Below are 16,437 nucleotides of genomic sequence, written 5' to 3' on the forward strand. Positions count from 1 at the left end.
GGCACCTTTGTGGAATTCGGCTCTTTGGGTTGTTCAACACCAATCTAATCGAATCTTAATTTGTCTGAGTCGCTCTGATACCCTACAATAGTACAAACTAAAATGTAGGCATAAATCAAAATAATAGTAATAAAAATAATAATAATACCTAAACATTGCATTTATGTCGTGCAACTTAACTTTCAAGTTTCAGCCTAAATAAAGCTCAAGCAAAACATAATCCTTTACTTTTCTTGGAAGGCTTTATGGCTTTTGTGAGAGGCAAAACTCAGTGGACAGGAAGGTAACTTGGAACAAGAACAAGAGACCATACACAATTTTTAAACGCATTTTTCTGCAATGTGAAATTAGAGTTATTTGGAGAATAAACCCTCTTAAATGCCCCTTTACGTACTGGTGTGTGTGTGTGTGTGTGTGTGTGTGTGTGTGTGAAACTTGTTTTTGATATCCTTCATATTCTGTGTGCTAGTCAGTTCACAGCAGTAATAGAAATTAATCTGTTTCAATAAGTTTAAATTGATTTTTACATTTTATGGACATTTTTACCTTTATAAAGCCTTTTTTTTCTTTCTAAAAGTGCATCATCTTTTGAGTCAAATTCTTACATTTAATCAGTCAATTAGAATAAAATACATTTGGGCTGTTACCAAACAAATGATATCAGTATCAAAATTCATCATTTCAATGCAGAGGAAACACAGAAGCTGCATGGGATGAATTTTCCCACACAGAGGGATGTGACGACCCCGGGCTGGACTCCGCTTCGTCCACGGTGAAAGCCGATCCTGTTGTGTAATTGCTCTTCTCCTCACATTACAAGAATGCTGTCCTGACGAAGCCTTGATTCCCACTGCATTACATAAGTTATATTATAATTTTAAATATTATAACTTAAATATAATTCTATGTTATTTATCAGTTAGCGCGGGATAAGTGTTTGTGGGAGTCATGACAGCTACAGATAAAGCCACAATAAGCCAGCGGAACAAACTTGTCAATCAATCTTGATGACTGATGCAGAGGAAAGTAAACAAGTGAACTCTGACCAATAAGAGGACAGTTTTACTCGCATGTGACTTGCATAAACAAAGTTTGGTGCACTTTGCAATGCTGCCTTGTGAAAGCAAGCCGAACCAAGAAGAAAATGCAACATTGTAACAAGTTAAGTCCCTGTTTCGGAACAAAACAAACAGTGTACAGGTCTGAAAATGCCCTTAGTCTGCTTAAACCCCAACATTTTCTTACAGTCAACCTAAAGCATGCATGTAGATGCCTCCATCCAATCAACAACCAATGTATAGAACCATTTACATAAATATTGCGTAATACAAGCATTTTTTTTTTTGGCGAAGTTAAGAGTGTTTCTTGATACAAGTTTTAAAACTTCAACTTCTTTTAACTTAAAGCTTTAACATCTTAAAAACCACTCATACATCAGACTTGAAAAACATTAAATGTGAGGGTAAAGACCAAAAACATCCGTTTAGCGCATGTTTACATAGAAAAGCAATGGAAGAGAAGTGCAATGGAATGCAAAAACATCGTCTGCAAATGGCCCTGCAGTGTAAGGTGCTGACATTCTAAAACAATTAATGTGAAAATGCTTAATCACTTGTTGTTTTTAGAACGTTAAGCCACGTTAAGCATTTTCACATTAAACTTTTTAAAATGTACTTTTAAGTGAAGTCTGTGAAGGTAAGAGGGATGATTACTGTATTGAATGCACCAGGGCATGTGTTGGACAAACCAGTGCAGAAAGACGATTACTATTTTGTTGTATCAATCATTTTATGATCATTGTAATAGCTTTTAAAAATAAAATTTTCATCATGGTGAAAATGTAAAATCCCTAGAATCACGATTTTTTTCTTTTCTTTTTCTTTCCATTTTTTACGTAATGTAGCAGAAATCTGAGCAGGATGTTTTAAATGCACTATGAACTCTCTAGGGCTTTGTGAAATATAATAAAATAAATAAAAGCTTGGTTATTTTGATTCTGACTTGCAGATTGTGAATAACCTTTGCTAAATCGTGAATTGAAGTGTGAAACAGGAGTTATTTTAATGGTTGGCAGAAACACAGGCCTTCTCACCAGACCACTAAGGCTCAAATCTGTTCGCTACAATGTTGTACTAATGATTTGGCACATATTTATCAATTGGCTAGTATTGTTATGACAAGTTTTTATATTATTTATCCTAGATCATGTATATTGATGTCATTTTTGGCAAGCTGAAAAGAGTGTTTCATTTTGGGAATAAAAAATAGAGTTATTACGTTGGGCTGTGTCCCATAGGAATAATTCAGGTCTATTTTTGGCTCTCTGTGAAATGTTCCACAAGAGAAAAGCAAATTCCCTCTGAAGTCACAGTTGGTAACAAAAATGACGTCCTTGATATGGACCAATAAATCATTGTGAAGTAAAATTAGTTATGGGGGAAAATCAATGATGTTTCATATGGAGTCTCTTATTAATGGAAACGTAAGCTGTTTATGCTTACAGTACACACTAATGTCGGTGTTTTCATGAGTTATCACTGACTTCTTTGTCTTTCTGTTATTCCATATGCTACCAGACAAGCTTGCATGATTCTTCATTATTGAATTGGTCATTTAATTATACAAAGATAATCATTTGGTAATCAAACTTAATTTAAAGCAATGTTTCAATTAAGATCCTGTTTTCTAAGTCCTGCTGATGTGTTTTTATCCAGGAGTGGCACCTAATTTATGTGTCATTCTTTTCAAATACATTAAACCAATCATATATAAAACATAAAATTAATTTAGTTTTTTTTTTTTTTTTTGATAATGATTTAGAAGCTTATAGAATTATTATTTGGAGGATTCTGTTTCTGTGTCTGTTCTAGTGCTGATGTGTGAATTATCTTTTCTGATCTTTCTGAAGTGAGGTAATACGCCTGTATGCATGATTATATTTTAAAATGTTAAATATATATCAGCATGTTGTGTGTAGATCAGGAATAATAACCACACTGCTCTCTGGTCTGAAAGGTCCATAATACAACTCAATTCAGAAAGTTTAGTTGGGTTGGATGATTCATTTTGAGACTTGAGAATAACAGGCAAGATTCCACTCAGTGATAATCTCTACTTCTCTGTGTGTTTCAATACAGCTGTACCAGCACCTACACCAAGATCTTTATCTATATCTATTCACGACTGATGGCCATACTTTGCCCTTTATTTGCTCTTTCATTCTCTATCATCCATTTTTTGTTTTTCAGTTTTTGCTTCCTTTGCTTGCGCTGTTACAATGTTATATTTTTAGGGGTGTAACGGTACACAAAAACAATGGTTCAGTGCGTTACTGTTTTGAAGTCATGGTTTGGTATGTTTTCAGTACAGCGGGGGAACAAACAAAAAATACAACTATTATTATTATTATTAAAGGGGTCCTATTATGCTCTTTTACAAAGTCTTGATTTTGTTTTGGGGGTGTACTAGAATAGGCTCTCATACTAGGTTGTTCGAAAAACACATTATTTGGTTTGATGAACAAACTTTTTACTGCTGCAACACACTCTTTGTACTGCAGTTTATGGTTCTGTTGTACAATTAGGAAGAGATTTGAAGTTCTTCCACTTGCAAAGTATTTTACCTTTTAGGCAGAATTATTGTGCTCTCATACTATTCCACTTCGTCTATTTGACACGCATGCGTGAACCAACGCTCATTTAGTGAAGTCTGTGAAGTCTAACACTTCCAATATATTTTGCTGTTGATGCCAAAGGCTGTGTGTCCAAACAAATGCTTACGGTATTGTGGTGCATGACATCTTGAGGCTGAACTTTTAATACAATTTAATGTTCAACCAAGAACGATTTATTTTCCTTTGTATGAATTTTGAATGAATACTCCTTGTCTTCGCCCTCCCTTGTGTTCAAACTCTTTTCTCTGTACAACCAGCATCCCATTTAAACCAGTGGGCATGAATTTACTCCCTGGCATGCTGTAACTCATGGCAGCCCTATCAACTTCATTGATTTTTGTCTTTTCCTCTTCTCATCACGGCAGTTTTTCATGCCTCTGCTCCTCGCAAAGGTTTTATGTCAGTTTCTTCCCTCCCTGTGGATGTGCTGGCATACTGCTGTTGATTTTTCTCTCTACTTAAACTCATCGGGAGTGTCCGAACAAGGAGAGAAAGAGAACGAGAGAGAGAAATAGAGACAGAACAAGAGTATTCAGCAGACAGAGAATGAGAGACATTGATTGGTACGGCATGCTGAGCACAGAAGCAAGCCAGGCCCATGTGAGTCATTTGCTGAGAGGCCCTTTGAACTCTCAGCTATACAGCTGCTATGCTGTTTTTAACTGGGTGAACTGGAGCTAAAGAAATGTCCAAATGAAGGCAAAGACAGCATACAGCATGACTTGTACACCTTGTCAAAAAAAAAAAAAAAACTTATTTTCAGGAGTAAAATAGTATTACTCGGAGGTTGCTTTTTCTTAGCTCAGGAGACTTAATATTGTTCCCATTTGTTTTTAAAGTATAAACCTGGTCTCAGATGTTTGTTCTAAAATCCCTTAAATGGAAACAAATTAGAGAATTACTACAGAAGTTATATTTTGAGATTTCATACACCTATAATAGATAAAATACATTTATAATATATATATAATAATAATAATATGTGAATATGTTAAAAATATTTTTTACAGGTATATTAGTATTTTTGTAATTCACTTTTAATATTTTTTTCTATATGTCGTTCATGTTTATTTTAATGGATTTGCAATCTAAGGACTTGATTTACTAAACAGGACAAATAAGTGTGAGAAAGCAATTCCATAAAAGCATAGATGGGAGTGAAAAGTTTTGTGGTTGATCCACTGACAGTGCGCAAACGAACACAGATGCAGTCAGTTCACATCCAAAATGACCAACACGGTCTACCAGCAGCAGTGCAAATTAGCACAGGCTCACAAACTAGCAGAGCCAATGATAACCAGGTCTGTGTAATCTTCTAATGACACAGGTCCAAAATGGGTTAATTCATGCTTTTTTGGGGTGTTAAATAATGGTGCAAATACCAATAAATTTACTACCACAAATCTTAGTAAATCAGCTTTTTGGCGTTACTTTGAGGCGTGACTAACTCTGTTTTTTCTCTCTCTATAGATTACATCAGTTGAAAGGTCATCAGTTGCTCCTCCGTGTGCACCTGGCACCTCCACGCCGCAGAGCTACTCCAATCCCAGCCCCTACCGGTGGCTGTGGACGCCTCGCCTTCACACTGCCCTCGTCCTTGTGTCTCTCCTTCATTTCACAACTCCACGTCGGGGACGCCGATTCACCATCTGTTACTAAGAAAAGGTGACATAATCATGCCAGATCGTACCATGTCCTTCTCATATCTCACCTGAGGACGATCAGTGTGGTTCCCCAGGCTCGCCGCGAGCACTCTGACCGGCGAGATGGGAGACTGGGTCTGTCTGAGCCCAGCCGAATTCTCCCAGCTGCAGCAGTACAGTGAGTGTGAGTATCTGGGCACAAGAATCCTCTCTCTCCTCTGACCTCTGGTTGATTGGAATTGATTTTGGGGCTGTTGGGTGGATAAGAATGGATGAGAGGGTTTATTGGTCCATTTAGTTGGTCCTTGGCCATCCTTTTCGATAACTGTACCGCTCAGCTTCCTGTGTTTAAGCTGATGCTTTGTTTAATATATTATGTAGGAAGATGCGTACACATTCTGCAGCCAACCCACTAGACTTTTAGGAAGCACTGCTGGGAATGTAGGCTATATTGACGTAACGCATCAATGTGCTGCCAGTGCTCTCTGCGTCGGTATTGATTAATAACATTTAATGAAGTTATTGATGCAGACCACTTTATAAGCTAAACAGACATATGAAATTTTCAATAACATTAAAAAGTGATGGTCTTGCTTATCTGTTTACTTATTTTACAAGGGAACTGTGGTATGACAGATTTGAGGGAATGCAGAATGGTTGTATTGATTTGATGGGGGGGAAAGTGAAATTGGATGCTAAAGCAGGATATTAATTCAGAATGTATCTATTATTATAAGGGCTTTCGGTAAAGCTGACTCATATTTTGTTATAGGACTGGCTGTGCTAGCACATATGCATGTGTAATGAGGAAGACTATGCTTCATCTGGTCAATAAGGACCTGCTGTTTGCCATTCTCACTAACTACTCAGTTCAGCCTGAGAGGAAGCTTTAGTCACATCAGCATTTATATTTTCAGTGTTTTCTTTACAAAACTAATTATGTGCATGTAGTGTAATTGGCAAATAGCTAAGCAGGTGACTGGCTTCAGGCTTGGACTCAAGTGCCAAGAAGAACATTAGAGTGCAAATAATGCACTCTGTGCAAACATTGCGGTTTGTATATACGTACATAGAAACAGTGATGTTGGTTTGATGCTGCTGGGTGCTGACAGTCGATGTAGAGATCAGTGTATAAGTGTAATACTTCTGGTTAAAAACCAGTCAGATACAGTATGTCAGCACATAGTGTAATTAATTAGATTAAAAATTTTAAGCGCTTGATGGACTCATTTTTGTTTAAATGGCAAATTTAAAAAAAATGATTACAGTGTTAATGAACTTACTAAACTTTAAACTATACCTCTAAAAGCCCCTGTTGTTGTGATTATCTGCACAGGCTGCACTGGCTAATATGAATTCCAAAGAGACCTTTGTGCCACTTTAAGAGGTTACCTGTAAAATGACCATGAAATTTCCAAATGAAGCATCTATCTGTGCTTTGTGAGGTTAATTGGCTTATAGGATGCTGGTAATAAATCTAAATACTCATAAAGTCAGTATAACGCTGCTTCTTTCGTTGAGGGCGACCCCTGGTAACAGATTTGATTAAAAACCCTTGAGGAACAGTGAAGACTGAATAATCAGTCAGAAGTGCTCTCACCCTGAACTCTGCCAGCATGCCATATTTAAGGTATAATGCCTTCAAAAATAGCACATGCATGATGTGGAGTATATTCTGGGATACCGGACACATTTCCATTAAGAATTCAGTAGGTGTGAAATGAGGCATTAATCTTAAATTTTACTTTATCTCTCAGATTAATTGCCAGGCCTGTCTGGCACAGATTACAGCTGTACTTTAAGGTAATTATGAGTGAAAGAGAGGAGAGAGGATTTCTCTATATCAAAAAAAGAAAAAACAATATTGGTTTGGAGACCGTATGTACATTCTTGCCACTAAGTAATGTGTAGGCTCAGTTAGGAGCTAAGGACTTTGTTTTGATTCCATGGTGTTAATAATCAGCGGAATACATTTGTCATCTCTGTGTAATGAGCTAATTGAAACTCCAGTCTCAGTCACAGCATTAGGATTCCTGACTATTAAAAAACCCAGAGACACAGGTCTGTTAGTAAGAGGATAAGCAGTTTGGAGTTTGGTGTCAGTCTTTAAATCAATGATAAGTATTGTACATTTAAAGGTTCACCCAAAAGGTTCACCCAAAAATGAAAATTCTGTCATTAATTACTCACCCTCATGTCGTTCTAAACCCGTAAGACCTCTGTTCATCTTCGGAACACAAATAAAGATATTTTTGATGAATTCTGCGAGCTCTCTGACCCTCCCATAGACAGCAATGTAATTACCAGGATCAAGGTCCAGAAACGTAGCAAGGAGATCGGTAAAATAATCCATGTGACATCAGGGTTTCAACTGTAATTTTACGAAGCTACGAGAATACTTTTTGTACGCAAAGAAAACAAAAATAATGACTTTATTCAACAATTCTTCTCCTCCGTGTCACCCTGGTGCCATTTTGGAGAATATCCACTGAACGCAAACAGCGTATGCTATTCTGTGTCAGCTGCGTCACGCGAAGATTAATGTCTTACGGGTCTTATGGGTTTGAAACGACATGAGGGTGAGTAATTAATGACAGAATTTTCATTTTTGGGTGAGCTAACCCTTTAATACTGTCAGTCAAAATGTCCCAGTCCAAAGACCAGAGATGCATTACGTCTGTGTGTTTGACCTCTGACATTACTCTACATTTTGTGAATTAGGATCTGAAACTTTAACAGCTTGTAAACCTCTGATTGATGATAAAAGTGTGATGTCAGTCTTTCCGACCACAGAAATCACCAGATTGCTTTGTTTTGGGTTTTACCTGTTGAGGAAAGACTCGTTTTGCTCAGATGAAAAAGCGGGTGCAGTTTGGTTTTCAGTCATGAGTGTCTGTCGCATTGCCTGGTGCCCCCACCTGTTTTTCCCTTAACTGCTGAGTCTCTATATACTGACTCGCCTAACATTTGAATATCTGACTTCATTTTTGGTGTTTTTTCCATTTAAACTGACAGTTCACCCCAAATGAATTTTATGTCATTTTAGACTCACCCTCGTGTTGTCCTATACCTGTATGCTGTTATTTATTTCACGGAACATGGATGTAGAAAGAATCTTTAAACTGTTCCTTTATAATGTCGGTTCATATAGTGTCTGATCTGTCAACCTCAAAAAAGGTCAAAACTAGAGATGCACCGATTGCAATTTTCTTGGCCGATTCTGATTTGCAATTTTTTTGTAAGTGTGACCTGCAGATACCGATTTTTGCCAAATTCCGACTTTCTTTCTAAGAACTTTTTTGCATTTTCAATGATTTACATAATAAAATAAACGATTAAACATTACAATTCCCCCAATCTGGACTAAGTTACAGATGTTCTCTCACTTAAACAACTCTCAAAATAAAGTGCTCTGTGACTGGAAAGAGGCAGAAATGAGTTGCTCTATATAACAACAGATGTCATTTCCCACTATGTTTATAAATGGTCTTTTTTTCCTCTAACCTTATTAAATGTGTCATCTTTCACATCAAATTCTTACATTTTCAATTAATTCAGTTAGAATAATAAGAAACTGTATGGTTGTTACCATTCAAATGAAATCAGTATCAACAAACTCCATCTTTTCACTGTAGGAAACACAGAAGCTGCATCTGAAGTGGCATTAGATGTATTTACACAGACTGTTTGATGAAGCTGAGGTGCCATAAATGCATTTACACTGCAAAATTGCAAATGCATAATTTTATAAGATTAATATTTTAAATAAAAAAAATTTTGAACATACAAATAAGAAATGTTGGTAAAAATGCAATGATACTTTTAAATATGAAACCAAACCACCCGTAGGTGACAGCAAATGACTGTTTTATGACTGTCTGAGTCATTTAGTAATTCATTCAACCGATTCGTTCAAACAGCTGATTCATTCAGAAATGAGGTGAGTGGCTGTCTTTATGAATGGGTCACTGAATCATTGACTCAATCGATTCGTTCAAAAACGGGGATTCATTCAGTAACAAAACGCTGCTTTGCTGTGATTGGAACTATTTTCATGGGCGAAAGTAAGCAAAAACAGTCAATATTATGTCTAAAATGTAAGTCACTTAATTTTAACTTACAGTGTCACATTGCAATCGTGTTGATATTCGGGGAAACATCTTGGTCATGTAATGTTGCTTACATACAGTATATTATACAGGGCCATGCACAAACATTTTGAGGGGCAGTGGCCCAAACCAAAAAAATGGCACTAAGGGGGGTGGGTGCTTGTTAATACATGGCTATGGCTGCCTCACTCTCCATATCTTCCTGTTCTGCCTCTGTCTTTGTCTCATTGTATTGCCTTTCTTTCTCAATCTGAACATTTTCTGTCTCTGGCTCAGTTCCAAGACCTTCACTTTTACTTTGTTGTGATGACTCTGGGGCAGTTTCATCTTAATATAAAGAATGAATAACAAACCTTTTACACTCATATTGTAAATACAATTGTAGGCTTAGTGCTAATTCAATTTTTGTTGTTGTAATGTAATTATACATATACATTTAATTTAATATTATGCAGCATACATCTATATTATAGCTTACACTTAAACATCTCATTTAGAACATCTATATTACTTTTTTAACTATTTATAGGCCTAATATTAATATGGTTTTAATAAAATGTTATAAATATGTGTTATATAGATTACTTGTATCAACTAAGACAAGTGATTATAATGGGAAATATACTTAATTACAAGAATTAAAGTGTGACAAACTGCTAAATATTCTATATGATGATTTACCTGCTGGCTTGCTGGAGCTTTGAATCCATGTTTGCAATGTTGAACTGTCTTTAGTAGCCTCCCTTCACTCTTTCTCTCTCCGTCTTCTTTTTTGTGAAGGCATTTTTTTTTGTCTTCAAAGTATGCCAACTACAGCAAATTTGGTGTTATTTATATTCTGTTCGGGTACAATAATTTGATTAGACAATCTAATTCTAAGAACATGGATATTTTGTACAAGTTGTTAGCACTTTTAGAAGACCGAGAGCAAATCATTACCGACAGAAATACAAAAACTTACTACCAAATTACTAATTCAGCGGATCAACCACTGACTGTAATGTGGATTGTAATGCATCTACCTGTTAATGCAACTACCTTCGGGAACTGTCTCAACTCTCCAGAGAGTGGGCACACAGATTGTGAGTGATGCTGCGGAGCGGGCGGATTAGCGGAATCAGTGGATCTTTAGCGGAACAGTAACAGAACGCTTTGAGCTGGGGTGATGGTGGGGTGGTGGGTTGGTGAGAGGGGCACCTCAGCCGATGAGAGCAGAGGGGCAGTGGCTCTAGCCACCGGGCCACCCCCCTGTGCACGGCCCTGACATCATATATTAGAAATATAATTTTTTTTCTACCGCAGAATGCATCTATAACTTTCTATGTGTGCTGTGGTGCTCATTTGTTTTGATTTCTGCACGAGTCTGTCTCTCACAATCAGACAGATTGTCTGAGTAGCGTAGCTGTGACGACAAAATGGACCGGTTACCGGTCGGGGCCAATCATGCGGAAAATAGGCTAATTCCGGTCCCTAGCCTGTTGATCGGTGCATCTCTAGTCAAAACACCAAAAAAGCACCATAAAACAAATATTTTATCTTAATAAAAAAGTAGGGTGTAAGCCTTCAGAAGTCATGTGAGAAAGAGCTAAATTTGAATTGTCATTGATAATCGTCTTCAAAAATGTGTAATTTTGTATTCAATGAAAAAAAAACAGCATACAGATTAGAGTGTCATGATGGTGAGCAAATGGTAACTATTTATTCACCTACCAATGTTTGCAATCAGTATTATTTTTTTTATTTATTATAGGATTTATTAATACTTTGAATTAGTTTTATTTGTATATTTTCATTTTTTTCATTTTTTTATATTTTAATTTGAGTTTTAGCAATTTTATGTGTGCTTTTAATTTTTTCTTTCTTTTTTTTTTTTTTAAATATATTTCCACATAGCGTTAATTTATTTGTATTTCCGTTTTGGTCATTTTCAGCACTTAAACTTTTTCAGTTAGTTGCTAAGCTAGGCTTTTTTTATTTTTTTTATCACATTTTTTATATTTTATTTCATTTCAGCTTTATTTCAGTTACCAAAAGCAATTTTTGTTAGTTTGTTTTAATTAACAAAAAATGGTTGTAATGAGTAAGTGCCAGTCCTGCACAAATCAAGTGACTTTAAGTCGTATGTGGATTTTCTTTATTTTCTTAAAGGCCGCTAAAAATCCAGCAGAAATTGAAAGCAAGGAGATTAAGCATGTGGGAATAATAAACATTAACAGACAAAGCTAGCCAATAGGAGACAGTGATGACTGCTATCAGTACTGGGGGGAGATTAACCAACTTCTGTGAGGAAAGCACCTTGTTCTGCCCCCCTGGGCGGCATTCAGAAGACACGTGTGTGACAACCAATTCAGAAAATAAAAATGAAGCCTGGGGCAGCAGGCTAATTTCTACTGGCGTAATGCTAATAAGCTTTGGTGACATTTTCTGCTCAGCTATTATCTCTGCTTAATTAGCCTATTTTGCCAGATTACACCATGTTTCCAGTAATAGATACTAAATGCAAGGCCTTTTTTCAAATTGTTATGGATAATGATGCATGTATGTTTGTTTCAAGTACATTTCTGTTGTGTTTGGAGATAACGTTGCGTTAAGACTTTGAACTCATGCAATATGAGTTGAAAATAAGAAATTAAAATGTTTTATTTATTTCATAATTTCATAATTTTATGAAACACACCCAAGATGCAAGATTAACAAATGTTGTTCTGCTTGTAATGTTCCTGGTTTTCAAGTGAATTTGCTAATGAAAGGGCCTCGTGAAAAGGAGATGTGCTGTAGAACATCAGCCAATATGTTGGGAGCTAAAATCATTTTATTTTATTTTATTTTATTTTATTTTATTTTATTTTAATATTAGCAGAGTTACAGCTTGCCAGTAAAGCATTAGTATCTACACTTACGAGTACAGCTGTATATCTGACTAAGTGTTTTCCTTTTCATTTTTATTTTTTTTCTCCAGATTCCTCCAAGAAGCTTAAAGATGTGCTGGAAGAGTTTCATGGAAATGGTGTCCTCTCCAAGTACAACCCTGAACAGGTATGTAATGGCAGGAGCTGCCGTGATCTCGCCAGATTAAATGATCTGTTTAGAGGCAGTGGAGCCTCTGGCTGTGACTTGACAGAACACCAATACAACCTGACTCAGGCCGCAAGTCATTACAGGAAATGCTTAGTCATCCGCTCCCTGAAACGAAGTGGCCAGATATCGCCTGCTATTGGAGAAAGTCCTCACTGACATCATAAAGCCCATGCATCATGTTGCCGTGACAACAAAGCCAGCAGGCAGCCGCATCTATAATTTGCTTTATGGAGTGTCACCATTATATTTCTCTCCTCTCCTCCGCACTGACATAAATAAGAGGCTGCTCAGGGTTTGGCGCCACAGGTTGTTACCCAGAGCCATGGCTGAATCAATAGTGAATAAGCACCGGTGGCAATTAATGGTTCTGAAGCTGACGCCAGGTTGGCTGTGGTGTGACATTGCATGCTTCGCATTGTTCATCAGTTCAGTTGCGACCACCTTTAACTCATAAAGTCTGGGAGTATCACAAAATGGAGGTGACATTCCATGAGTGCCACTGTGCTGCCTACTTCCGATGACAGCCCTGTATTTCACTCATGGATACAGCTGTGATTGACTGTCTGACTGAGGTCGGGCTGTAAATATCCTTCATCGCAGTCTCAACAAGTCATGGCTATTTTGAGTGCCTTTTCATAATGAAGTTTAATTATGGTGACTCTGTAACCTTTTTCAAATCAAGAGTGTCTGTAAAAATGGGCGCCAGTGAAAGGTTAAAGAAACGGCTCATTGTTTCCTGCATTATTTGATAGCGGGGCCAACCTCTGTGTTTTTGCACATTTGAAAGCCAGACAGGAAGTTTCTCTTACAGCCATGGCTGGTTGTGCTGCTTTTCACACCAGCAAAACATATAAATGCATTTGCTAATAGTGAGACAAAGAGAGTCATTTGGGTGCAGTTACTTTCACCTTCCTGTTTTTGGTGTGCATCTGCCCACCGTTTGCAGTCCCTCAAGCATAGCCTATACCTTTGCATGCAAGTTCCTCTGTTTTCACCCCCATTTCCTTCTCTCCTACATGTCTTGCCTGTTTTTGCCTTACTGGCTTTTTGCCTGTTTCCAGTTTCATTTCAGCAACAAGAGGGATCCAAAGGATTTAGGTTTGTTCATTCCTGCAATGGTATGATTGAAGGGGAATTCATCCACAATGCCATGAAAATTGTCTTCAGCACAGATTTTGTGGGTGCTTTTGTGCCCATGTATTGAATCATGTGCCTAAACCATCATACTTAGTTAATTCTCTTCAAGGGCTTTTGGCTTTATATTTTTTATTTTGTTTTCATTCCTGTTTTATTTTCAGGTTGTCTCTGCAATTTTTGTTTTCGTTAGTTTTCACTGTCATTGTTAGTTTTAGTTTAGTTTAGTTTTTCTTTTATTATTTAATTTAGTTTAATGTTTTCAGCACAGCCTGGTGTTTTTGCTGTCTGGTGGCATTTTCGTGTTTAATGAGTAAGTGGGTTGTAAAGATTACAAGTTTTATAATATAGCATGTATCAAAATTATTATTATTATTACTTTTTTTTTATTTAGTTTTGGGGCAATAACATTTTGTGTACATTACATTACTGTTCTTAATCAAATAAATGCAGCCTCGGTGAGCATAAGAAACTTGAAAACATTTTACTTTAAACTTTAAAACAAAAAAAATCTTACCAACTGTATTTTTGTTTAGTTTCTTTTTTCTCCAGCTATGCTAATTTTTATTTCAGTTAACAAGACTGTTTTTGTTTAGTTTTCATCAACGGTAATAAAGCTGTTCCCCTTTTTTAGTCCTTTATTGCACACTTTTTTTTTTACTGAGAGAAAATTACCACCTTTTAAGAACTAAGTCCGGATTATGCAAATAAACCATTGGATTCTCTTGCCACTAAACCTGCAAAACAGCATTAAGTATGATGCAGATGGACTAACGCAATACAGCATTAAAGATGGAATAATGCCTATTCATTCAGAGGATATGAAAGGTAACACCATTCACTGATCCCTTCCCTCTGCACGAACAGCCACTGCAGTGTATATAACCCCTCTTTCCCTCTACCCTCTTCATATATCTCTGACTGCCACACAGAAGCAAGATGTTCTCAACCAAGTAAGCTGTTACCTTCTGGGTTTGCATGTTCTGTGGTTCAATGTGTCTACAGACTGCATGCCCCGGCCCATTCCTCTCTAACAGGATAGTCTTGCTATAATGTCTACTGAAGGTCAAAGGTCGCACCCAGTGCTTTTTAATGTGAGCCATGTGTCTGTGCTAATTTAAATTGTATTAACGGCCTCTTCATCGTGGTGTTTTTGTAACCTTACCTCAGATGATTTTGTTTCTATGAGCAGCAAAAAAAAATGTGCAAATTTATGTGTTTTTACTATACTTTAATGTGTGTCAGTGAGCTCCCTCTGTATTTTTGTTGCCATGTGTCATAATGAAATGCTTGAGCGTGTCATTCATGCCCAATGACAGGAACATCCTCTCTCCTGAAAACATATAGGAGCAGGAAGCTGCATATTCATGGCTTTATTTAGTCTCTCAGGCTTCCCAGTCTTCTCATTTCTCATCATCTCTCCACTTGTCTCTTGCAGCCCATCGATTATGAGGGCTTCCAGCTGTTCATGACGACCTATCTGGAGAATGACATCCCTGAGGAACTTTGCAAACACCTCTTCACCTCCTTCAAGAGCAAGAATGGTGGAGGCAGCTCCCCTGACGCTTCTCGGTCTGGAGCAGGCATGCTAGGTAAATAGTCTTTTTCAATAACGGATCATATAATCTGGATTTCATATTTATTTGAACAGTTTTAATAGAAGAAAAAGGTTCAGTTTCTTCTGAGGTTACTGTTTTGGGAGCTTTGGATGAGCAACTGCAGTGAAACATGCTTACAGTTGGGTCCAGATTCAAATCCATTTTAAACCTGGAAGTAAGCTTTAAGATTTTGAGAAATGTTGAACCTCGTGACTAGGGCTGTCGCGATTTGTCGATTTTATTCGACTATTCGATTTTTTTAAATCCTCGACTTCATTTTGCTCACGTCGACTAATGGGCAAAATACCGGAAGTGGCGCGTTTCACGGACGAGAATCCATAAAACACATTATTAGACTGTTTCCCAAGGCTGCATGATATATTCAACACATTTAAAAATCATAATTAAATATAATTGTGAATTCACAAACACTACGGTTTAATTAATTATATGCGATGCAGTTCTAATACAGTATATGCGCTTTAATTATTTACATGCGTGTAGGTTAAGTACGTGTGTCACACAGCGGCTTCGTTCACAGTAGTTCCACAGGAACTGTTATCATTTACATGTGTGGAGCGTCTCAAACTCTATCTCTGCATGTTGTTGTGAGTTTGGGTTTATTATAACGTTCATCTGGGAACGCAACGTGCGCCATTTCATCAGATTTGTAACGTAAATTATTTATAAATTTACGCAAACTCAGGAGAATACATCGCGGTTTCAAAATAAAGGCTTAAACACTCAGTTTACACGTTTTGATGTCCACATATTCTTTTAATTAAAGTGGCTATAGCATTTCTGTCCTAAAGAAATGGCCAAATATTAAAGATTAAGTGGACATTTGAATGAAATGGTGCTTGGTAAATATTAAACAAGTATTAGATCGCACAGCAATGAGTAAAAATAATAATCAGGCCATTGGCGCCCCTGCAGGCCTTTGTTGTACTGCGTAATGTACATTAGCTCTATTGTTTATAATACATTATGTATTTTAACAGTTTTGTTCAATAAAACCATATGATTTCTTGCTTTTGATACTTTATTTGAACTAATTCATAACTAATTATTATTGCCTCATTGCTATTATATATGTATTTTAAGTAATTTTAAAGGCTATTGTTCACTTACATCTATTTTTATTACCACAAAAAAATTATTATAAATTATAATTATAGGGCCCTATGAAATCCGTTTTATTT

At 36.7% G+C, this 16,437-nt stretch overlaps 1 protein-coding gene across 2 annotated transcripts in view; it reads left to right on the forward strand.

Annotated features, from left to right (window-relative positions):
- The window catches only part of LOC107658284 (diacylglycerol kinase beta-like), a 95,462-nt gene that overhangs the window by 12,538 nt on the left and 66,487 nt on the right, over nucleotides 1–16,437 (forward strand). For both annotated transcript variants that reach the window (XM_016446782.1, XM_016446784.1), the window contains exons 2-4: nucleotides 5,144–5,500; nucleotides 12,385–12,461; nucleotides 15,076–15,229. In XM_016446782.1, coding sequence (XP_016302268.1) covers nucleotides 5,440–5,500; nucleotides 12,385–12,461; nucleotides 15,076–15,229 — 292 coding nt within the window. In that variant the 5' untranslated portion in view covers nucleotides 5,144–5,439. The remainder of the gene's footprint in view (nucleotides 1–5,143; nucleotides 5,501–12,384; nucleotides 12,462–15,075; nucleotides 15,230–16,437) is intronic.

This window comes from Sinocyclocheilus anshuiensis, unplaced genomic scaffold, assembly GCF_001515605.1.
Source record: "Sinocyclocheilus anshuiensis isolate Anshui unplaced genomic scaffold, SAMN03320099.WGS_v1.1 scaffold263, whole genome shotgun sequence".
NCBI classification, from domain to species: Eukaryota; Metazoa; Chordata; class Actinopteri; order Cypriniformes; family Cyprinidae; genus Sinocyclocheilus; species Sinocyclocheilus anshuiensis.